General features: G+C 44.6%; 1 protein-coding gene across 2 annotated transcripts in view; it reads left to right on the top strand.

Annotated features, from left to right (window-relative positions):
• Positions 1–23,576, top strand: part of LOC119648755 (prostaglandin E synthase 2) — a 38,526-nt gene extending 14,950 nt beyond the window's left edge. For both annotated transcript variants that reach the window (XM_038050580.1, XM_038050581.1), the window contains exons 2-3: positions 22,933–23,339; positions 23,404–23,576. In XM_038050580.1, coding sequence (XP_037906508.1) covers positions 22,933–23,339; positions 23,404–23,504 — 508 coding nt within the window. In that variant the 3' untranslated portion in view covers positions 23,505–23,576. The remainder of the gene's footprint in view (positions 1–22,932; positions 23,340–23,403) is intronic.
• The last annotated feature ends 1,050 nt before the right edge of the window (positions 23,577–24,626 follow it).

The following is a 24,626-nucleotide window of genomic DNA, read 5'->3' as shown; positions in this document are numbered from 1 at the left end:
CAAAACCAACTCAACTTTGTCACCTCGTTCATATGTGAAGCTGACGAAGCATGGCATATCCCCACGACTTCGATGCTATCGTCCAATCTTCCTTTAGGCCACAGGAGGTCTTCGTCAAGCCTTATCAGAGGACTAAGCTTCGTGAAAATTTCTGGCCCGCCCGCCTGCTTCGCCGAACTTAAATTATTCCTACAACTATACACTATTTTATCAAAATGAAAGAGGTCTAAGGACCAAGCTGTTGAATTTCAAACTGTCTGCTTTAGCGTTCCAACATCATGTCATCTGCATTTCTGAAACCTGGCTGGATGACAGAATTTTAGATTCTAAACTCCTCGAAGTTTATTCTGTCTTTCGTTGGGACATAGACTGCGCTGGGCTTGGCAAGGTAACTGGCGGAGGTGCCCTAATAGCTGTTAAGTCTCCTCTCCGTGCCGAATTCATCTTTTCTTCCTTCTGTTCCACCTACGATTTTGTCACCATATGAGTCATTCCGCCAAACGTATGCCCCTTTATCATATCGTGCGTATAGTTTCCCTGCCTAAGCCCGCCTTCTTTGTACGAGGATTTCTTCGACAGATTATCAGAGGTCCTAATCGTTTTGTTTCCCTCACACCCTCAGTTTAATCTTTCTAGAAACCACTTAGATCGCACTCTTGATCCTGCCCTCTCTAACCTTCCTGTGCGTTGCCTTTCCCAATCTCTTCATGCTCCGTCTTACGTTGCCCCTGACGCCCATCATCCTGCTCTTGAGTTCGATGCTCAAATATCCCGACTCCACTGTCCTCCTTGATGCCAATGTCGGACCTGGCTACGATGGTCTTCCAAACCTCTTTTCACTCAAAACTGGTAAGTCCATCTCTCTTCCCCTATCTGTTATTTTCAACAAAAGCTTGGAAGGGTATCATTTCCCCGGCTTGTGGAAACAGGCTCTCACCATCCTCATACACAAAAGTGGTGATCGTAGGCTTGCCGAGAATTACCGGCCCATCTCCCTCCTCTCTTTCTGTTCCAAAATCCTGGAAAGATATGTCAGTGACTGGTTGTCCGCCTACTTTGGCCACCCCATAGTGAAAGAGCAACACAGTTTCGTTAAGCATAGATCCACTGCCTCCAACCGGCTTGACTTTACCAACTTTGTCGCCAAATGTCTAAATTCACGGCAAGAAGTGCATTCCATTTACACTGATTTCGTAAAGCCTTCGACACTGTAAATTACAAGATACTTCTATCCAAACTTTCATCTCTAAACGTTCTCATACCACTTATTTTATGGCTCGCTTCTTACCTTTCCAACCAATCGTGCCGCGTATCTTTTGATGGCTGTACTTCCCGCTCTTTCTCCCCCTCCTCTGGCGTCCCACAGGGATCTATTCTGGTTCTTTTGTTATTTTTATTTTTTATTAACGACCTTCCCCTCCTTACTTGTCCCTGTTTGCTCTCTGCAGACGACCTTAAGCTGTTTTCCTCTATATCGTCGCCTATGGACTGTGTTTCCCTTCAATCTAACCTAGACACTCTGGTTCGTTGGTGCTCGACTAATGGTTTAGCGCTGAACGTCAAAAAGTTTCACTCTATTTGCTACTCCCTAAAATCCTCACCCACTTCTTTCTCCTACTCTCTTAACGGACATTCCTTATCCTGCTTAAATTCCACTCAAGACCTCGGAGTCAATTGCGACAATAAGCTCCGCTTTGACACCCATTGCCTCGAAGTCACCAATCGAGCAGCAAAATTGTCAGGCTTTATACTTCGCTCCTCCTCTGATTTTGACTCCATCCAGCCCTCCTTAGCTCTCTTCAATTCCCCCGTGAAGAATACCCTCGAGTACTGCTCCGTGATCTGGTCCCGTAACTGCGATTGTCTTGCCCTTGAAAATGTGCAACGTAAATTCACCCGTTTCCTCTTTTTTAAGAAAAGCTTCCCTCGTGTGGACTACCCCTCCCGCCTCCGCTTTCTGAACATTCCCTTCCTACAACAGCGTAGATCCTATCCGGATCAATGCACATATTTTAAACTTTCTTTGGGTCTGATGGTAATAGAGCTGTTGGTCCTGGCTCAGCAGGCCTCTTCTCGGTTTTATGCTCCATCGTGAGTACCAATCCACGTTTCGCCCTGGGACTTATACTACCCTTTGACTACATTGCGACCCAATGGCCGATTAAAACAGCGGTAGCTTGGTGGTGATGGTGGAACCATTCCATTCGGACCAAGCTCTCGACCCCGTTACCGAACGAAATAAAGAAATGTCTAAAAAATAACATCCGAAATAATCATCTCCCTCGTTAGTGAAGTACAGACCACTACTGTAAACTACACTTCCCTTTCTGTGAGAGCAGAGAATAGGGAGTGTATTCTCAAACTCAAAGTATTCCCTACTGTAGTGAAAAGTGACTACAGTTCGAAATTTTATTGCTACCGAAACATCAACGACGCCTCAAATAAGGGCTAACCTAACGCCGAAAATCTTTGGCTGTCGAAAGCGGCTAACGATTAGGCACTTCTCGACAACAGCATCGAGGTCACCCGGAATGACCATTTTCTCCAACTCTAATGATAATTCCAGCGATACTAGGTGGACATTCTCGGCCTAAATGAAGTGAAAATGGGGAACTCTGAACAGGAAAGGATTCCCTCTTGGGGCGCTACACTTTTGTATTTTAGAAAGTTTTAGCAGACACTCATTGTTACTAAGTGTCGACCTGTTATTGACCGCAAGGTACGCTTTCTCGACCTGGATCTTAACTGCAAGATTCCAATCCAGGTTAAGGATCTCACTACAAATGCACGATGCTATGGACCAGCGGAGACGGATGCTTCCTATGAGTAATTACACGCAGTTCAAGAGAGGCTTCCTTAAAGTGACATTGTGATCGCGATGGGTCATCTGAATGCCAAGATGGGGTTACGTTTCATCTAACAAGGGGAGTTACCTTTCAACTAATCGGCAATGAGATCTAATCAGATCCACCATATCACGATTAACTGTAGATTTAAAAGTTTAAGGGGAGTTACGTTTCATCTAATCGGCGATGAGTATCTAATTAGATCGATCATATCGCGATGAGCTGTAGATTTAAAAGCTTCTTCTGAATATGCATAACAAAGAGGTACTGGCAGAACGTCGAAAGGGACGTGATGGTTGTTTACCTTGTTTGCATGTCGCTCGCAAGGGGACGGAGTGTCGATCCCCAATTTCAATACGGGTCGTCTCCGCGATTCAACTTTTGGTTACAAAGGAAAAGGTGAATGAAGCAGAAGCTGCCGCAAATAGCAACGATTTCGGAACCGTATAACCACATCACGAAAGAACCTGCAGGTGATCGTGAGCTTTTCTGTGACCTTATAAAGAACGTTAACGGTAAGCTTCTCACGATGATGAGCAGCTGAGGAGATCGAGTAAGCACTTCTCTAAAATTCTGAATTGTATAACATCCGGTGAATTCCAACTCTTGTAGATGTCAAGTCATCGCAAAAAGCGGATACCGACTGCTCCTCCAGACAGAAGAACAGAACAGAAATCATCATAGCCATCTAATTTCTCAAACGAAGGTGTAGAACAATCAGAATGCAAGCTCCTCACAAAATCATGGAGGGAGTTGAAGCGCATTGCCGGGAATAAACAGTGATGGGGCGTAGATGTGCTTGATGCGCTATGCTTCATACAGGGGACTCTCTCTATATATACACACACGGCTGCCGCATCCACCGCGCAATGCGACTTGGGCGGTGGATGCGTCTGGCAACGCCGCAATCTGGGCGTCCGGAAGACAGGCCATTCAGGAAGTCCTGGACCCCCCGGGAGCCGGTTTTATAAGGGCGAAGGTCAACGGTGTCCATACTTACAGCTGTTACGCTCCTCCTAGTGCAACCTTAGCACAATATGAGGAGATGTTAGACAATCTGGTGTTGGACGCTAAAGACCGCAGCCCTAAAATCATTGCAGGCGATTTCAATGCGTGGGCCCTGGAGTGGGAATGTCGATCGACGAATACCAGAGGTCAAATTCTGCTGGAGTCTTTTGCGGAATTGGACATTGTGCTGGCCAACGTTGGATGCGTGCCCACCTTTCGAGGTAGGGGGTCGAGTTCGATCGATGACCTGACATTTGTTGCACTTCTCTGGTAAGGGAGATGGCTTGGCAAGTGAGTGAGCACTACACCCACAGTGACCACCAGGTCATCTTCCTCAGCATTAGAACCCGCGGAAGCAATCAAGGACGCTCTGGAGATAGAACGAGCTTTCGAGGAGGAGACATTCCTGGCGGCATTGGAGGGAGCCCATGATTCAGATGGAACAGAAGTGGAAAGGGTCACACAGCTGTCTCAGCGTGTAACCGAAACATGCGGCGCTACGACGACACGGCAAGAGGCCAAACTACTGGTGGAACAAGGAGATCGCTGCCTTGAGATCCTCTTGTCTCCGAGCGAGGAGACTTTCCCACATGACAAGGGGATCGCTAGCCCCAAAAACCACCCGGCGTGCCCTCTTCATATCGCTCTATTTGTCTCTTAAACACCATGGGGAAGATGTTGGAGAGGGTGATATAAAACAGGCTGCTCCCGTTCATCGAGCTTGCGGGAGGTTTTTCAGAGCGGCAATATGGGTTTCGGCGAACCCGTTCTAAAGTCGATGCAATAGCAAAGGTCGTGGGATTGGCTCGAAATGTAATGGCCATGGGCAAATGCTTTGTTCTGGTGACACTGAACGTCAAAAATGCTTTCAGCTCAGCCAACTGGGGCTTGATTAAAGGCGCTTTGGCCAAACTGGGTGTTCCTAGTTACTTGGCTCGACTAATCGAGAGTTACCTTTCGGACAGACTTCTCTGCTACGAGACGGACGACGGGCCGAAGGAGTACATTGTGACAGCAGGTGTGCCTCAAGGTTCTGTATTGAGACAACTGCTGTGGAACATAATGTACGACGGAGTGCTTGGCCTACGCGTGCCGGAGGAGGCAACGCTGATTGGTGTTACGGACGACCTCGCGGTAGTTGTAATTGCAAGTGTGTGTAGAGCTTTATGCAAATGAAGCCATTTATGCCATCAAGTGATGGTTACGAATGGCCAAGCTAGACCTGGCTGACGGAAAGACGGAGGCGATCCTCATTGCCAACCGCAGGAAGAACAACACGGTTAATATCTGGGTTGGTAATCGTGAGGTCTTCTCAAAATCAATTGTCAAATACCTGGGGGTGATGACCGATGCCAAACTGAGTTTCAAGGGACACTTGGATTATGCGCGGGAGAAGGCAACAAATGCTAGCTCAACCCTTGCAAGGATGATGCCTAACGCAGGAGAGCCGAAGTATAGTCGTAGGCTACTACTCGCGGGAGTGGTGAAGTCGATGCTGTTATACGCGGCCCCTGTCTGGGCGGGAGCGTTGAACCATGCTGTCAACCGGAGGAAGATAAGTTCAGCATATCGGCCAATTGGTCAAGGGTGTGGAGCGCATTTAGGACGGCATCGACGAAGGCAGTGTGTGTCATCGCAAGAATGATCCCTATAGATCTCCTAGCGAGCGAGGCACATTGGCTCTACGAAAACCGGAAGGCAAATTCAGCCGAGGTGAATGCGGATTTCCGAAAAGCCATCAGGATAGAATTGTGTGGCAAGTTGCAACAACGATGGGATAATTCCGACAAGGGGCGATGGATCCATACATTGATCCCGTGTATCGAGAAATGGATCGACGGAAAGCACGGAGAATTAAATTACCACCTGACGCAGTTCCTTACGGGACACGGTGGCTGTAGGAAGTACTTGCATCGCTTCGAGTTGGACGAGTCTCCCAACTGTCCTGAATGCGGTGCTACATTCGAGGACTCGGAGCACGTTATATTCCACTGTGCCCGATGTCTGCAGCAGAAAAGGAGGTTGAACAGCATCTTGGGGGCGAACATCGAGCCTTCCAACCTGGTGGAAGAAATGCTGAAGTCGGGGGAAAGCTGGATGGCGGTAAATTGGTAGTAGCCGTAGTGCAGACAAAACTCCTGGAGTTAGATCGAACTCGAAACGTGCTGGTGTAGCGAACCAGAGCCTCTCCCGAAAAGTCACACTTCACGGTGGTCCCGCGGGGAGGGGCAGAAACGTGGTTTTAGTGAGTGCGAATCCCACACATTGCTGCAACCTGATGCAGCAACGTCTTTGTAAGATTTCCACTTCCATCCATAAATATATATATTATATACTTTTCCCAGCGCCATTTCCTTCGGGTGACCTCCTTCTAAAGCCGCCAGGAAAGCTTCTTCCTCGAAAGGTCTAGTGTACCACCCAGCTATCCCTTTTTTCCACTTCTGTTGCCCAATCAACTGTCGTCTCCCTCGTTTCTGATGTCGAGGAAGATAGCCTCGTAGTTACTTTTGGTGTGTCCATTCATCCGCCACGCCATCTCTGGTAAGGTTCGCAGATTATCGTTCCGTCCACATTCGACTCTATCGCAGTGCTGAAATTGATTTGTATCAACATCAACTGGGTTTCCAAAGCCCTGCACCATAAAAAAACTACCTTTCTCGTCCTGCATATTTGGTTTGATTTTTGGGTATCCTTTCCATATCCAATTTGTATCCTCGGGTGGGCGTTTGCTTCCCACCTACCCGGCCTCTACATAAGCATACCCTCAAACGTACATCTCCTGATGCGTGCATGTACATGGCCATGACGCATCCACTGAGCGTTTCCTTATCGAAGGGACGCGCCTGATGGGAGATTTGGCAATTCCACACGAAAGTGAACCAGCAATATCAACGGCTAACAGAGGCATGCGCCTCTACCGCGATGGAAGTTCCACCAAGAAATCGCGCCGTTGAGACCATTCCCTCTGCGAGCGAGGCTGACCAAGGAGAAACTACAGCCAACTGGGGTTGAATTAAGGGTGTCCAAAGTTACTTACTTAGCTCGGATAATCGAAAGTTACCTCTCCGAGAGACTTTTTTGATACAAGACGGAGGACCAGCTGAATGAATATGTTGTGACAGCAGGTGTTTCCCAAGGCTCGATACTTGGGGTCCTACTGTGGAACATAATGTATGACGAAGTGCTTGGCCTTGGCATGCCAAAGGAAGCAACATTGATTGGTTTTGCAGACGACCTGACAGTGGGGGTATAATAGTTGCGAAGCAGCCCTAGGACGTGGAACTGTATGGAAGTGAAACCATTCATGCCATCAAAGTATGGCTCCAAATGGTGAAACTGGACTTGGCGGAAGATAAGACTTAGGCGGGCCTTAATAATAACAATCGCAAGAAAAGCAATACTGTCAAAATCCAGGTTAGGAATCACGAGGCTGATGATCGATGCCAAGTTGAGCTTCAAGGGGCACCTGGATTATGCGCCCGAAAAGGCAGCAACGGCTAGCTTGTCTCTGGGAAGGATGATGCCTAATATGGGAAGGCTAAAATCTAGTCGTCGGCTGCTTAACCCAAGGGTAGTGAAATCCATCCTGCTATACGCGGCTGCTTTCTGGGCGTGCGCACTAGATAACACAGTGAACCAGGGAAGGGTAAGTTCGGCATACCGGGCAATCAGATACTGTCGGTTAAGAGTCACTCAACAACATCAGAGCGGCTCTCCGCTCTTGGATGTTTGGCGGTTATGCCGTCAACCACCAGGGATGGAAGACGTAGGCGTCGTATGGTTTGGACGAACCAACTCAACGAATTTATCGTCCGCGTCTTTTACCGTGTCACGGCTTTGGAACCGAATCCATCAGGGTACAGACATCGACTACATGACGCATTCATAATCCGATTTCCGGAACTAAGTCATGCTCCGGAGCAGAAGGTTGTCAATCAATACCGCGAGATAGTGAAAAATAATCGAGTTGTCCTACTAACCAGGCAACAAATTTTCCGCGAAGTTTCACTTGAGCTCGGTCTGGAGACACCAACTTACCGGACTGAACAAAGGAGCAGCACGAATACTTCACCTATAAGGAACTTCATGAACCCAGAAATCAGGAGGAGCTTAGTGACTGGGGATGTCGACCCAAATTTTAATGAGGCTTTGACCGTACTCCAGGTTGTATTCACAGAATATGCTGAGATTCTCCCAGATGCTAGGCCAAAGATCCCAAAAGTAGAGTTTACTTCGGCAACTACTACTGCTGCCGTTGATAGAATTTTGGCTGATCCTTTGGCTAGCAAGATTTTTGTGACGAGGTCCACAGTCTGGTCTACGTTGCAGCTGCCACGGTTATTCGTCTCCATAATCAAAATCTTGGAGCGAAAAACAGAGGTATGCGCAGAAAAATTTTCCGTTCTGAGTGTTTCGACTCAACAAAAGAGTCGAAAAGTTGAGAAAGGAGATTGGTCGTATTACGCAAGCACTTTTTGAAAATCCACCACCAAGATTGCACAGATGCGTTGCCAACATCATTGGAAACTACCACCTGTCCAATGATATACCAATCGAAGAAATCCCCAAGGTGGTGAAGCAGAAACTTGCGGTATGCTCCAATCGCATCCATAGGTAGGCAAAGAGCTTTCAGCGAAGGACAGATAACGACTTGTTCTTTCAGAACCACAGCGGATTTTATAAAAATCACACAAACTTTGTGGGTGAGTTTGAAGCAACATGGCTCCCACACCTTATGCGTTCATGCCAAGCCATCCCCAAAATGACCATGCCTAATATAACTAATGTGGACGTAGAAGTAGCCCTCGGTACGGCAGGTAATTGGAAGGCGCCATGAGTTGACAAGATTCACAACTTCTGGCTAAAGTGGTTTAAGAGCACTCACCGGACTTTGGCAAATCGTTCTAATCAGATGATTGCGGATCCGAAATTATTTCCAGAATTTTTCACCAAAGGGATAACTTCTCTCATCCCCAAGGAACAGGGTACCTCTTGCCCTTCAAAATGTCGACCTATTACTTGTCTTCCTACCGTCTACAAAGTTATCACTTTAGTTCTGTGCGCGAACATCGAAAGGCGAAAGGATGCGCAAAAGGCTTCGGAGGCTGTAAAGAACAGCTTGTAATCGATACGGTAGCTGTAAAGCAAGCTGTCCGCCAGAAACGAAATATCTCGGCAGCCTACATCGATTATAACCCAGCTTCCGACTCCATTTCGCATTCGTGGTTTCTAAAAGTTTTACGCATGTACAAAATCAAAATCAAATGTGGCTCTTCTACTCACAAACGTCAGGATAAATACCATATTGTTTTGTTTTTACATGAAAGCTAATACGGGTTCCAAGTTAAACACGGCATATTATCGAAATGTACATTAAGCCATTTAATATATATTGACGACATGAAATTGTAGGAGGCAATGTGGTCAGCATTGCGCTCGCCCGAGATTATTACCCTGATTTAACTCAGGTACTCATTCACAGCTAAGTGGACTGGTATCCGACGTCAAATCACGATACAAATCCCACTGCCACCAGTGAGATTTGAACCGCGACCTTCCGTACGACAGCCTTGTGGCAATGCAATAATGAGATCTAGGTTGGTGGGGGAATTTGAACAGCGTCTGGATCTTGCCCTGAAAACAGAGCTGTTCGGGAAAAAGGAAATTATGCCAATTAACACCTTCGCCATTCCCGTCTTTCTATATACTTTTGTTGTGATACAGTGGAGTAATACGGATTAAGTATCTGTCAATAGACGGGCAAGGGTATTTCTTGCAATCAACAACATGCACAATAAAGCTCAGAGAGGAAGAGGGTTGCTTGATTTGATCAAGTGCATTCTCTTCGTGAGTTTTTCTATAAGAAACAATCCTCTAGCCAAATGCATCAGGCTATCATAATGGCAGATAATAAATTATTTCCTCTGAACTTGAAAAGCAGAGAATGGGATCTCATGTCGTAATATTCGTCTACCCAACAGAAGATCAACATAAAGAAAGAGAAACCTATTCACGGAGGTCATATCATAAATTTGTTGTTGCCAGGCATTGACATTGAAACCTGCAACAAATGGTTGACTAACGGTGTACTATTTTATAAGACTGAAGAATTCCTAACTTCAATTGAGGATGATTCGCTCCCAACAAAAAAATTACAAACGGTATGTCCTTCATGACTCCTCAATTACCAACGCCAGTTGTAAGCTATTCAACTGTGAAGAGGAGACCATCCAGCACACATTGAACAGTGCCGAGTACAACAGTCGTCATAACTCCGTCTGAAAGATTCTTTACTATTAGTATGCTCCGCAGAGAATCTTGGAACATGATCGGGCTAAACTATTGTGGGATCACACTATTGCCACTGAACACAGTGTTAATCACAATAGACCCGATTTAGTTCTGCTTTTCAAGGAAGAACGAGCGTGCTTCATAATCGATGTAGCCGTTCCGTTGGACCGAAACACTATTGACAAACAACAAGAAAAAATCCGGAACTACGACCCCTTGCCGGACGATAAGAAGCAGACTTGCAGACTACGAAAGATCCGAGTAGTCCCAGTCGTCCTTTCAGCGACGGGATTATTCCCGCAAAATTTAGATAAAGGATCGAAAACGCTCGATCTTAGGACTGGACTATACATGGAGATCCAAAAAGCGGTCATCCTTGCAATCTGTGCTATAGTTGGAAGAGTCCTCTCCGGTCACATTCTGGCCTAGTAGGCTCTGGTCTTGATTTGCAATGTCTTCGATTTAAAATCTTTGTGGCAAGGTACTGAACGCCCGCGAAGCGTCAGCTTCCACCGGTGACTCTCATTGGCGGGATCGAGCGGACGGCTGAAACTACGTGCTTTCAGAAGGGGGCAGAGTGATGTGGCGGCGCATCGGAAACGCGAACCTGGGCGCCATTATGGATTCGCCTGATATAGACTGAATGACAAAAGTCAGGGCTGATCTCTCTCGATTTGAGCGCCGGCGCGACCAGCTTATATGTTGTATAGTGAATAGTGATAATAGTGAATTCACGTCAAATAAAATACTATACATAATGAATTAATAGTTTTTGTATTATAATTAAAAATGACTATAAATAATAAATAATCTCCGTTCAATATATTTTCCGTCTTCACATAAAAGAAAATTTCCCAAAGTGGTGACCCCGTACGTTCAGACAGAACATTTTTTTCTAAAGAGAGTTGCATACGGGAAAAGGAAAGAACCGTACGATAAGCAACAATTTTAATGAAATTACGGTCGCTACACCAAAATGTCTTAAGATTCGAGAAGTTGGGCGTGCAATTTCCTTGGATTTTCTTTTTGTCGGTAATTTCCAATTGTAAAATATCGAATATTTATCGAAATATTGAATCCGGTGAAAGGTATTACAATGAAGTGAGGATAGAAAGCTGACATTACGGAGCCATAGCACGAACTCAATGTACTACTGTACTCAATCAACACGGTCACGCTCGTGGCTTTTTGATACGATAGTGAAACTAATAACGGCAACTATTCCGGTTCGTTGAAGGCGCCGGTCGAAACAATGTACTGCATCAGTCGGCATGTACTGCATCAGTCAACGTTAACTTCATACTTTAGATGAATTACTGGATCATTACTAAAGAACACCAATCTACACAAGTAAGCAAGATAGGCGGGCGTGCTTGAGAAGCCAAATTCACGTCGAATTTGGCAAGGGTGAAACTTCGTAGGCGCCTGAGTTGAGATAACTTCCCGAGACAGAGGCGCTCGTCCGTGAAGCATTGGAACACCCTAGTTTGTTATTTAATTTACCTCCGCGACAGCCCGCCGCGACCGTGTCAGCAGCGGGGACTTCCTCATTATCCTGTTCAACGCTATAAGTCCTGTTAGGAACGTCGGGAAGGTGATCTGCTGCCGAGGGCACTCTCACATTGTCGTGGAGCCGCGGAATTTATGCTGGATTAGTTCCGGAAGTTAGTCTTCAGGTTGTAGGCGGGTCGTGGCCGGGCAACATTGTTGATCGTTTAAAGTCCCGCGAGCGTCGTAGAATCTACAATGGCTGATCAACTTACATAAGGACAAATTGCTGTATTGTAAATGTACATTCTTCCTATTCAAGCAGCCGCGTAGATGGGAGGTAAACGATAATACATTTCCGTTAACAAACAATAGCATTTTAGTTCGTGCATCGACAAATATGGGGCGCTTGCGGATTCATAGTATTAAACATGCATTTGCCCCATTATTACATAGCGTGTAATATATGCAAATATTATGTGAGAGTATCCACTTCATTTATTCATAGTCTTGAATTTTCAAAGAAGCGACAATTTGAACTTTTATAACTTTGTTAGTCATAGTGCGATTTCCACCAAACTGGACAAGATCATGCTCTATATATTGTAGCCCACATTACTGCAATTTCGTGGTGCTATGATGAATTGAAGGGGGGTTTTCCAGCCAATAACTGAAAATTATAGTAACATACATGCATACTTCGATTTATCACGTTAATTGGTTATAAGTCGAAAATGTGATAATTCTTAGGGTAAACAAGAGTAGAATTTTTCGTTAATTGCCGCTTGTTGCTTATGAAGTACTATGTTAAAAGTAACATTTCGCGTATAGTACCTATTAAGAATCAATCCAAAATACATACAAAAATGTAAACGTGTTTAGTTTATATTATCCAAATAAAGAGGATTTATTAGAAAATATTATAAAAGTACACATATATATAAATATTTATGAGTCAGTCCTCATCATTTGATGAAATCACGAAGAATCCCTGCTGCGGTTTGCAATTAAGAAGCTTTTCCAGATGGTGACGGTTTGAAAAATTTAGTTAAAGTTGTTTGACTTGCTTTAAGCTTTTTCGATTTGTACAATTCCCGATAACATTCAATACTTTTACTTATTGAAAAGGACACCGTCCGCCTTCTTTCATTGTCTCGATCATCCTCCAAATACTTCAACGCCTTCTCAATGTGTTCCAAAAATTTGGAAATTTGTTTGGTTGGAAAGTCTTTTTCTCCCTCGTCTAAATTTTGTTGTACCAATTCTGTGTCATCGGTTACAATATTCAACAATTCTTCACTAGAAAGTGGCACTTTAGGAGTATTAATTACGTCAAATATAGTATATCCTCTTCATCGATTTCGGCAAAGCCTATCGTTTTCGCAATCTCAAGAATTTCTCTGTTGATTTCTGAATCGCTGTCGATATCAATGCCAGAAGGAGACTTAACCGCTTCTGGTCAGATTTTACGCCAGGCTTTGTTCATTGTGCCATTAGTTACCTCTTTCCAAGAAGCTTCGATATTTTCAACAGCCTTGAGAATATCAAATTATTATAATTGTCTATCTTTACCCAATGCAATGCTATCGTCGTTTCACCAACTGCCTGAAAGACGCAGACAGTATGCTTTAAAGGTAGCAATTACACCTTGGTCCATGCGTTGCAGCAGGGAAGTGGTATTTGGTGGCAGGAAGACCACTTTCACATTTCCATCGCTTTAGTTGAGAGTTGCAGGATGTCCAAAAGCATTATCGACTAATAGCAAAACCTTGTGCGATAAGTTGTTCTTCCTACTGTATTCTTTGGCTCCTGGATAAAATTCATTTCTAAACCATTCATTATTATGCCTAAAAATATCTGGCAAGCGTGGTTTTCGAAATATTTTTTAAGGCCCTTGGATTTTCCGAATGGTACACGAGCAGAGGCTTCAGTTTGAAATCGCCAGCGGCATTCTCGCCCAAAACAAGTATAAGCCTCTCTTTGGAGACTTTGAAGCCTCTTGTTGTAGCTTCTTCCTTGGAAATAAATGTACGAGATTGTAAACACTTCCAGTAAAGTCCTGTCTCATCGTCATTAAAAACTTATTTCGGACTGTAACCGTCTTAATTAATAATACTTTTAAGCATGTCGGGAAATTTTTTCGCTTCTTCATAATGAGCACTAGCCGCTTCTCCAGTCAACTTTAAATTATGCAGACCAAATCTTGATTTGAATTTGCCGAACCATCCTCGACTTGCATTAAATTCGAAGGCTTCGTTTCGGCTTCGCTTTTTCTTGGATGACTGCAGTTGCAATTGGTATGTTTCTCTGGTTCATGTAGAGAATCCAGGCATACAGCAATTTTTCTATCTTCTCTAATACAAAGGGTCGGGTGTTTTGTTATTATGGCACTTCCTGGTGAAGAAATATGCTCGCGAATTTTTTCCGCATTCCTTTTTATCTGTCTGATAGAATATGCCTTCAATTCTAAGGAAACAGCAATTCACGCGGCTTTCTCTCCTTCGTCCAAACGTTGTAATTATTTCTATTTTTGTTTTTAAATTAATAACTTGCATCTGTCTCTTCTTTTTAGACAAGCTGTATCCTTTATCCGTACTGCTATGTGGGTTTTTGATCCTGTTTCTGTTAAGACAATTTTGTCGCTTAGAATATGAAAGTCTGTTTAAGAAGAAAGTTTCTTTCCAAGTTTTAGTGGTTAATTTCTCACTCGAAATCAAACCAATATCGTATTAGGTGACCGTTAGTCTTGAGTTCTACTACTAAGATTGAATTAAAACTAACGAGGGCTTCTTTTATTTATGTGTCAAATAATTTTGTACATAGTTGGATGGATTTCAATATTTGCAACGTCCGACCCTTTCAGGCTTTATTTGAACAGATTGCTTATATGCAACTTATCCAGCGTTATCTGAAACTCGCTCTCAATGTTTATCTAAGTATAATCTTCTCATGTCCTTCCGTTTTCATGTAAACTTGCAAACCAACCATAATAAACCAAAATAACTTGTTCAGATGGTTCCTTTTATTCACAACCATCTGAGTTTGTTCACGTGCGCCAAGTTCTTCCCTTTCAACAAATATATTAATACGGAAACTAAGGATCCAGAAAACGAAAAATCAACAAAACACATTCACACCTTTCAAATACTTCTAATAATCGAAAACACCGACCACTTGTGTGAACATTCAGAGCTATATTCAATACATATGCCCAAATGGCGCCAGTGATTAGGAGAAATATTTTAACTTAAACATATTATACACATGGCCTTCAATCCACTTTTATCTAAGCGGACGCACTCCGGCAATGAAAGTGTGTAGAATTAAAAATATGTATGCGCATATTGCTAAAAATTGTGTGATAAGTCGAAGCAAACACGTGTTAATTCGAAGCATGCTCCTTAATTTTTCGAGTGTTATAAGTTAAAAATGATATAAGTCGAAGTGTGATAAGTCGAGGTATACCTGTACTATTATTAACTTTATTTGAAAGGATATCGATGTGGGGGTATTTCGGAGCTTAGGCACCATATAGTGGCAGACCCCTGATTTTTTCAGATTTTTCGGTTCGGTAGTTTCTGAGAACGGATCCGTTAAAAGATGATCACTTTCGACCGTCCGCACTTCCCACTTTCCAACAAATGTCAAATCTAAGACCGGCGGATCTGCGACGGTTCTTGGGCCTGTTAAATTTTTATCGTCGTTTCTTGCCCAGAGCGGCTCATCACCAAGCGATCCTGCACGCTAACTTGTCTGGGCCCAAAACTAGACTCCCGCGAGGTTGCATGGTCTGCTAAAGCCGTTCATGCGTTTGAGATAGTCAAACAGCAACTTGTTGATGCAGCACTGCTGACAATTCCTCAACCAGATGCACCCCTAGCTGTGTTCGTCGATGCCTCTGATACAGCGGTAGCCGCCACTTTTCGCCAACGGGCGAATCAAATCTGGCAACCATTGAGCTTCTTTTCGTAGCAGTTCAACGCAATTACAGCCCCTACGATCGTGAACTACTCGCCCGTTTCTCACTTGAGAACAGGCCGTCCACTGTGTTCACGGACCACAAACCCCTTACGTCACGCTTAGACAAAAGCCCGACAAAGCCTCCCCTCGCTAACTTCAGCACTTGAGTTATATCAGCAAGTTTACTTCTGATATCCAACGCGTGTCTGGAAAGACAACGTAGTTGCTGACGCTTTGTCTCGAATCTTGAAGGTCACAGTCCCCGCTGACATCATCGGCACTTTGCGAGACTCGCACGGATTCAAGTATTGCTTCACAATCATCGACAGGTTTACGCGGTGGTCTGAAGCAATACCTCTGACATTACGGCGCAATCATGTGCTGAGGCCCTCTGTCGAGAGTGGATTCGGCACTTTGGTGTTTCAGCCGTTATCATCACGGACCAGGGGATGCAATTTGAATCTGCTTTTTCCGCGGATTTAGGAAAGCTCCTTGGCTTCAAACGGCATAGGGCTACTGCATACCATCCGGCAGTCCAATGGTATGCTGGAACTTTGGCACCGGACGCCCGCGAAGCGTCAGATTCCCCCGGTGACTCTCATTTGCGGGATCGCGCGGACGGCTTGTTCCTTTGAAACTGCAGGGTTTCAGCTGGGGACGGAGTGATGTGGCGGCACATCGGAGACGCGAACCTGGGCGCATCCAGTGGTCGCCGGAAACCACTGACGGCCTGGCATAGATTGAAGGCCAATAGTTAGGACTGATCTCTCTCGATTTGAGCGCCGGCGCAACCTGGCTCATAACTTATAAAGTACATGAAAACTGTGTTTTGTATTTACGATAAATTAGTGAATAGTGATAATAGTGAATCTACATTAAATAAAACACAATAAAAAATGAATTAATAATTTTTGTATTATATTATAATGAAAAATTCCTAATGGAATAATTTCCGTTCAATATATTTTCCGTCTTCACATAAAAGAAAATTTTCCAAATCTATATGTCTCTGCAGCTTAAAACCATCGTGTCCACTGCTTGGAGTGTTTGCGACAATTGTGGTGCAGCAATACATTTTCGACAAGGTCACACACACTTTACGTTGGAACACATCATCGCTGTGATGCCAGTCTTTGGATATTGCCTTCAGAGCATCCTTAGGTTGGTTGCCCTTTAGTCCAGTTGGGCGGGAAGAGGATTTGTGGGCTTTTTTATCTATATATATATTTTTTGTTTGTACTCTGAGGTGGAAAATCTTAGAAAGACATGTCCGCTCCAGCTCCGCCGCACAAACGCGCACTTTAAACTTTCCTCCTCCTTCCTTCATTCACCAGCTCATATTGTATTTTTAAAGTTTTATCCAAAACAAAACCTTATTAAAATCGGTTTGATGTCTGTGTGTGTTTCTGTCTGTCTACCACACGCATTTTTCTGGAAACGGTTATAGCGATTGATACCAAATTGGTGGTGGAAAGGTGGGAACTGTGAACGTTTTCGCATGCAGTGAATCTCATCATTCTAGGTCGAATTTAAGGAGGGGTCCCCAGACATGCAAAAAAGGGGGGTATAATTTTTTTTCACCAAATGAAAGGTCTCGGTTAGTAATTTCCAAAGCCGGTCTTAGTTTTGACATTTGTGGAGAAGTGGGGAGTGTGGTGGGTCGAAAGTGATCATTTCTTTCATTCATTTCTTTCCATTCTCAGAAACTGCCCAAGATCTGAAAAAACGGAGGGACTGCCACTATATGGTTCCTAGGCTCCGAAATATCTCCCATATCGATATCCTTTCAAATAAATTTAATAATAGTACAGGTATACCTCGACTTTCACACTTCGACTTATATCATTGTTGACTTATAACACTCGAAAAATTAAAGAGCCTGCTTCGAATTAATATGTTCGATAGGGTTCCACGTGCCCCTCTATACATCTTGCATGGTATAGTACATTCATTTCATTCGCCAGAATGTCGCCCGGTACCACCAATGCTGCCCCATTTACTGTGTTTTCGAGAGCATTGCAAACTCTCAAGGCCATAAGCCAGTAAATCAAATTCACCTACTTTTCTCTTTGAGAGTTTGCGAGCGTCTCCGCCCACATAGGTAACGCATATAGTAGAGTGGATCACACCACTCAGGCTAAAAGTAATTTTCTGCAATGTTTCGGCCCACCGACATTCGGCAACATTCTTTTAAGTGCTGTGACTGCGCCAGCTGTCTTTTGACATGAATGCTCTAGGTGCTCCCTAAGCTCAGTTTGACGTCAATTCTCCACCCAGGTACTTGACAGCTGACTCTGGGAGGACCATATACCCACTGACTTCCACCTTCACGGTGTTTTTTTTCTACACTTTGTTGTTAAGACTGCTTCCGTTTTCTCATCCGCAAGGGTCAATCCAGCCTTTTCCAGTCAGATCTTTACCACTGTCAACGTCTCCGTCGCGTAAACCACCACATTCTCTGGTTGTTTTGCTATACCAACTACAGCCAGGTCATCGGCAAAGCTTACAATCGTAGCCTCCTCTGGAACAGGAAGCACAAGCACTCCATTATACATAGCATTCCACAGCAAGGAGCCAGTACCGAGCCCTATGGTACACCCGCTGTGACACAGTTGGCGGAATTGGATGCGTTTTTGACATCCTAGCGCCACCACGGCACAGCAACCTCCAGCATTCAGTGGGTATTTTGTCAAACTCACCACCATGCTTATTGCGTCCACCGTATTGTGGGCGCGTCGAAACAAGTACTGGACCTGCGACAGGCCATTATCGCCTTCCATGATGGGTAGGAGTCTATTATATGTGACTCTCTTCATCATCTTAACCATTGTATCCAACAGACAGATTGGAAGATAGGATGCTGGATCTCCATGTGGCTTACCGGGTTTGTGAAGCAACAGCAACTCTTGCTTCCTCAGGACAATGAATATTCCTTCTTTTAGGCACGCCTCGATGGTATTGACGAAATGGTCAGCCCTGGTCTCCACTGCAAACTTCAAAGCTCGATTAGGGATGCCATTCAGACCTAAAGCCTTATTTTCACCGACCCTATGACATATTTCCCGTAGCTCCTCTTCGGTAACTGGAGGTATCAGACACTCGTTGTCTTCGATTGTCTTGGCGGCGAGGAAACAGAGTGGTAACAATATGTTTCAGGAGGCGCGGACAGGTCACCTGGATGATTTCCGCAGCCTTTTCATTACTACCCTCTAAGGCCCGCACCAAGGGCTTATGTCGGCATCTTCGTACAACTGTTTGAAGCCATTCCTTTTGCTTTTGCGAATCGCTGCCCTTAGGCGGCCACGCAGTTGTCTATGCGTTCCCCCTCAACCTTCGTTACGGGATTTTCCTCTGAGCCTCGGGGTAGAGTCCGCGAAGTTATTGTGCTGCCTACTAGGAAACAATCACCTTCTGGGCATCGTGGCATCGTATGCTTTCGTCACCCATGGGTTGATCTAGGTGGCTTTTTTATGGCCGTACTAATCAGAGATATGCCAGACTTAAGTGCCGCAGAGAACACCCCCTCAAAAGCTTTCGCCATCTAACTCGGCAACCCACCCAGCATTTGTGGGAGCTCCTATACGAGCTGGATTCGCACTTGATCTCCATGTAGATTACTTAGTGGTCACTGTAAGTGTAGTCCCCACTAACTTGCCAAGCAACTCTTCTGACTAAAGCGGCGCTCACAAACGTCACGTCCCCTGAAAATGTATGAGGTCCCAGCATTCGCAGCACCACATCTAGCTCCGTGAATGCCTCGACCAGAACAAGTCCTCTCACATTCGCACGCATTAAAATCACCTGCTATTATGGTCGACCAACGTCCATCCAGAAACAAAGTGCTCAGCATTTGCTTATACTCGTCGAGCGCTATACGCTGTGGGGAAGATAGCAGCTGTATATGTGAGCTCCTTTCACATTTTGCTCTGATGGAGCCTTCCTCCGGGAGTTCCATTATTTCCTGGAAATCTTGTTCTCCGCAAGTCCATAACTCTGCTTTGCCCGTTTGATCCTTGACCCAGATGCCACCACTGTGATTTCGATATGGTTCATTTATGATGGCCACATCGATATTTCTCTCGCGAATGGTTTACGAGAGTAGATCCTACGCCGCCTCGCATTGGTTAAGGTTGATTTGTGTCAACCTCGTCTGCGGCTTATATTGAAGGCTTTCCTGTATGCCGGGCATCTGCTGCTGCCTGCAATGTGCCAATGGTCCACCCCTCCTTCCCTTTGCTCAGTAGGCAATTTGGGTCTGCTCCACAGTCTTTGCTAATGTGGCACTCCGCTCCGCATCTCTGGCATAGCTTCGATCTGTCATTGGCACTGGAACATGCCTTCACGATGTGACCGAAGCCAAGGCATATAAAGCACCGTTTCAGCGTCACCTGCTCTCTAAAGCGACACATAACCCAGCCTATTCTTACTTTCCCTGCTGCCAACAGTTTTTAGTGCTGCCTCCACTGGTAGACTGATGATGGGGGTTTATGTCCTATTGTAAGCTTTCCGTAGCCCCTTTACCGCTGACTCTTGAAGTCCAATATAGCCTAACTTCTTTTCCAGAGCCTCACGAACCTCATCTGTATATTTGCAGATTTTAGAGATCTCCGGTCTGCTAGTTCTGATTTCGGGTTCCTGTCCCAAGGACTGTTCAATTTAATTCAAGAACTTATCCGTCGTTATATTCTTGGACTTCTCGAGCTCCAGCAGAAGTATACTTTCTGAGACCGCCTAATCCGGCTAACATTCTCTTCCTCTTTTTGTCTTATGGGTTTGCTTGCCAGTTGACTTGTGCAACCCTTCGCGCAGCCACCTTCCCGGTTTATGCGCTTCAGATTTTTTTAATGGGCGTCATTTGTGTTATCTGACTTATTTTTTCGCCCGATGCCATCACACCCCTTCATCCTGGACCTTATGTCGCTCAAGTAGTTATCTGGCATAATTTCGTGCCCCGTACCCCACTACACTTCCCCCCTTGGGAGTAGTATTTTCATTCGAGGGAGCTTATGCCTGTAAGGGTGAGGATCTGCGTAGAATCGAGCTTCTATTGAACGGGTCCCTCAATGGAACCAGTTCTACTCCATCCATCGCGCTTGTAACATTCGTTGCAACGTAGCCAAGGTCGCCACTACTGCCTTACTGCGGTCGTTTAATATCGCTTGCCCAGCCTCAAAAACCGCCAGTACTGGGTTTCCGAAGCCCTGCACCATAAATTTCCCTCTATTCCTCTCCTCCATGTTTGGTTTTATTTCTAAGTATCCTTCTCATAGCCAATTTTTATCCACGTGTGGGCGTTTTTATTCCCACCTACCCGGCCAGCGAATAAGAATACTTGTACAGGCACATCTCCAGATGCGTGCTCATATCGCATCCGCCGAGTATTCCCTTATCCGCACGCAGGGATGGGAGATTTGGAAACTTCGCACAGGATATATATAAATAAAAAAAGCCCACTAACCCTCTTCCCGCCCAATCGGACCGAGCGACAATCAACCTAAGGATCGGCTGAAGACAACATCCAAAGACCCGCATCGCAGCGATGATGCGTTTCAACGCATGCCATGCACGGGTGGTTCTAATCTGCAGAGACATAGATTTTAAATGGAAGACAGTACCAATCAAGACTGAAGCACACTAGGCCAAACTGTTACCGGACAGGTCTCTTCGAATTATAGTGCAGGTTGCAAGGATGGCCACTTTTTCGTCATCAACGGCGCACTTTTCGTCATCATCACCCCGGTTTTGCGCCGAGGTTCACCAATTCGATATCCCCAAAAGCTGGCTGGCGTGCTGACCTACAACATCACTTCATCTCCTCCTTGTCTTGTCTTTCTACTATAAATATTGCCCTTTTATAAATTTTCTGGGTTGGATCATCCTCATCCATACGGATTAGGTGACCCGTCCACGGCAACCTGTTGAGCCGGATTTTATCCACTACCAGACTGGCATGGTATCGCTCATAGATTTCGTCGTTATGTAGGCTACGGAATCTTCGGAGGATTCTTTTCTCGAGCGCGGCAAAGAGTTCGCAATTTTTTTTTTGCTAAGAACCCAGATCTCCGCGGAATATATAAGGACTGGCAAGATCATAGTCTAGTACACTAAGAGCTTTGACCCCTTGGTGAGACGTTTCGAGCGAAACAGTTTTTGTAAGCTGAAATAGGCACTGTTGGCAGCCGACAACCGTGCACGGATTTCACAACTGTTATCGGTTGTGATTTTCGACCCTAAATAGGAGAAATTTTCAATGGTCTCAAAGTTGTAGTCTCCTATTTTTATTGTTTTCGTTTGAGCAGTTCGATTCGATGTTGTTCGCTCTTTGATTTTTGCCACTGACGTTGCCACCATGTACTTCATTTTGCCTTCATTAATATGGAGCCCGAGATCTCGCGACGTCCTCCTCGACCTGGATAAAGGTAGACTGTACATCTCGGGTTGTTCGTCCCATAATGTCAATATCGTCAGCTTAGGCCAGTAGTTGGATGGACTTGAAGTGGATGTTGGCTCTCGCATTCACGTCTGCATCGCAATCACTTTCTTCAGAGCCAGGATAAACAGGAACTATGATAGGGCATCCCCTTTTCTTAGACCATTGTTGGCCGCTTTTAGCATCTCCATGTATAGCCCGGCCCTTAGATCGAGCGTTTTCAGCGCTTTATGTAAATTTTGCGCGACTAATCCCAACGCCACTGGGACTACTTCGATCTTTTGCAGTCTCCAAGTCCTGCTTCATATCGTCCGCCAAGGATGCGTGTCAACAACAATTTGTTATATAACCTCCGTGAATGGGTTCCTCTTTCCTGCGTGGTTGCATGCAGCTCTGTGTTTGCAACTCAGGTCGGGATTAACCTGGTGTATCATGTATATATTCCTGGTTTGCATCCTCCTCGTTCCCCATATATGCAAAAAAAGGGTGCACATTTTTTTACCAACTATGGTCGTGTAGGGTATCAGATGAAAGGTGTCGATTAGTACTTTTCAAACCTGGTTTCAGTTTTGACATTTAATTAACAAGGAGAGAGCGTGGAAGCTGGAATCGGGGCCATTCTCAGAACCTACCCAACCGAAGAATCTGAAGATAATCATACCTGAAGCACCTAGCTTCTGGTTTAGCCATATAAACACGAAGTTATAACAGTCTTTGTTATTTTCAAATAAATTGTAAATATGTGATTTCTGAAGTCTAGAGACTACGACAGAATAAAGAAATGTGCACGAACGCATGCCTTCAAATGGAATTATTTTGCTAAGTATTTTTGTCTTTCCATTGTTTTTATGTCCTTATTTTCTTTATTTATATTCAACAGGAAATTCTAATTCTCGGCATTCCTTTCAGAGATGAACGAAAATGGCGTAGTTGGGCTGACGACGAGCTAGTTCATCTGATTTCACCTAATGTCTATCGGACAAGAAAGGAAGCTTTTGAAACCTTCGAGTGGTTCTCCGAAGCTGGAGAATGGAGTGTGCTTTTCCCACAATGGGAACGAAATATGATGGTTTACATAGGCGCCTACGCTATGTGGCTTATAAGCAAACGATTAAAAAAGAAATATGGTTTAACAGACGACGTTAGATCCCATATATACGATTCCTTGGGAAAATTAACATCCGAATTGAAAATGCGGGGTACCAAATATTTGGGAGGTGATCGACCAAACTTAGCAGATCTCTCAATATTTGGCATTTTATGTAGTATGGAAGGGTGTTCTGCATTCAAAGAATGTTTACAAAACACTGATATCGGTAAGATATTTATAGTTTCAAATCAAACCTCAATTAGATAATAGATCCAAGTACTCTTTTACAGGCCCATGGTTTAACGGCATTAAAGAATTAACGGTCAAAAGCAAGGGTCATGCAGTTATAAATGAAGCTCTTTTAAGAAATATGCAACATAATATTACGTGAATTATTTTCCAAATTCAGATAAGTGTTTGTATAAAATGTAACTAAAAGTATGAATAAATGATCTGATAGTAACAAATTTCCTTCATTAAAAATTCCCAGGAAATATCAAATGTTTCAACCTTACTGCTGTTGACGATCTAGCAGTTGAATTGTCTCGTTCACAACTGGGGTCGGGTCGTCGTGATCTTCTTTTTTTTTCTTTAGCCTTTGTCCCGCTCATAAGCGAGGTCGCCTCGTTGTGATCGGTTGCGCTACTTTTGCTCTATCAAAAGCCTGATCTGGATGCAAGCACGACCTTGAAATTCCCAACCAGCATATCAAGCCACCGTTGTTTCGGTCAGCCTTTTGGTCGCTTACCATCGACGTCGATGTTCAGACCAATGTTAGCGAAGACGCCTCTCTCGCAATTTTTCCACAATCGGTGTAACCCCATATCGATCGCGGATATACTCATTTCGGGTGTGATCAAAGCATGTTGCCCCACTAGTGCAACGCCACATCTTCGTCGTTCGTATCGCAAAACGCCGTTCATTGTATTATATTTTACAATCGGCCAATACCCAGAACAATACAGGCCGACATTGCGGTAAATTTTAGATTTGAAACGTTTGCTGATACGTCGCTCACAAAGAGCACCAGTTGTGGAACGCCACTTTACCCAGGTGGTTGAAGTAATTTCATAACGTAGTTCTCCGTGGGTCGATAGCATTGACCCGAGATATTTAAATCGCTCAGTTCGGGGCAGGCCACTGTCAGTGTCAATGCCTGTTTCATTGGGAACGGGCGTCAAAGATTCAGTTTTATTCAGATTCAATCTGAGGCTATGTTGCATGAGGCGATCATTCCATTTTGGACAAGTTTTTGTTATTAGACGCTAGGAAAACATCATCTACGCTGGACGTTGGATGTCCCGGATGACACTGACTATAAAAAGAACAAAGAGGTGAGAGTGCGCTTCCTGGATGAACACCAACAGAGATACGAAGCGGTTTGGATACCGTCGCCATGCTTCGAACTTTACTTTTCGGATTGTAGTAGAGCAATTGAACCCAGCGCACGAGCTTTTCTGGCACTAAGTGTTGTCCTCCAGCATACTAGATGAGTTCGTATGACACATGGTCA

Source organism: Hermetia illucens, chromosome 2, assembly GCF_905115235.1.
Source record: "Hermetia illucens chromosome 2, iHerIll2.2.curated.20191125, whole genome shotgun sequence".
NCBI lineage: Eukaryota > Metazoa > Arthropoda > Insecta > Diptera > Stratiomyidae > Hermetia > Hermetia illucens.
The sequence above is the reverse complement of the archived record's forward strand: the minus strand, read 5'-3'. Positions and strand labels throughout refer to the sequence as shown.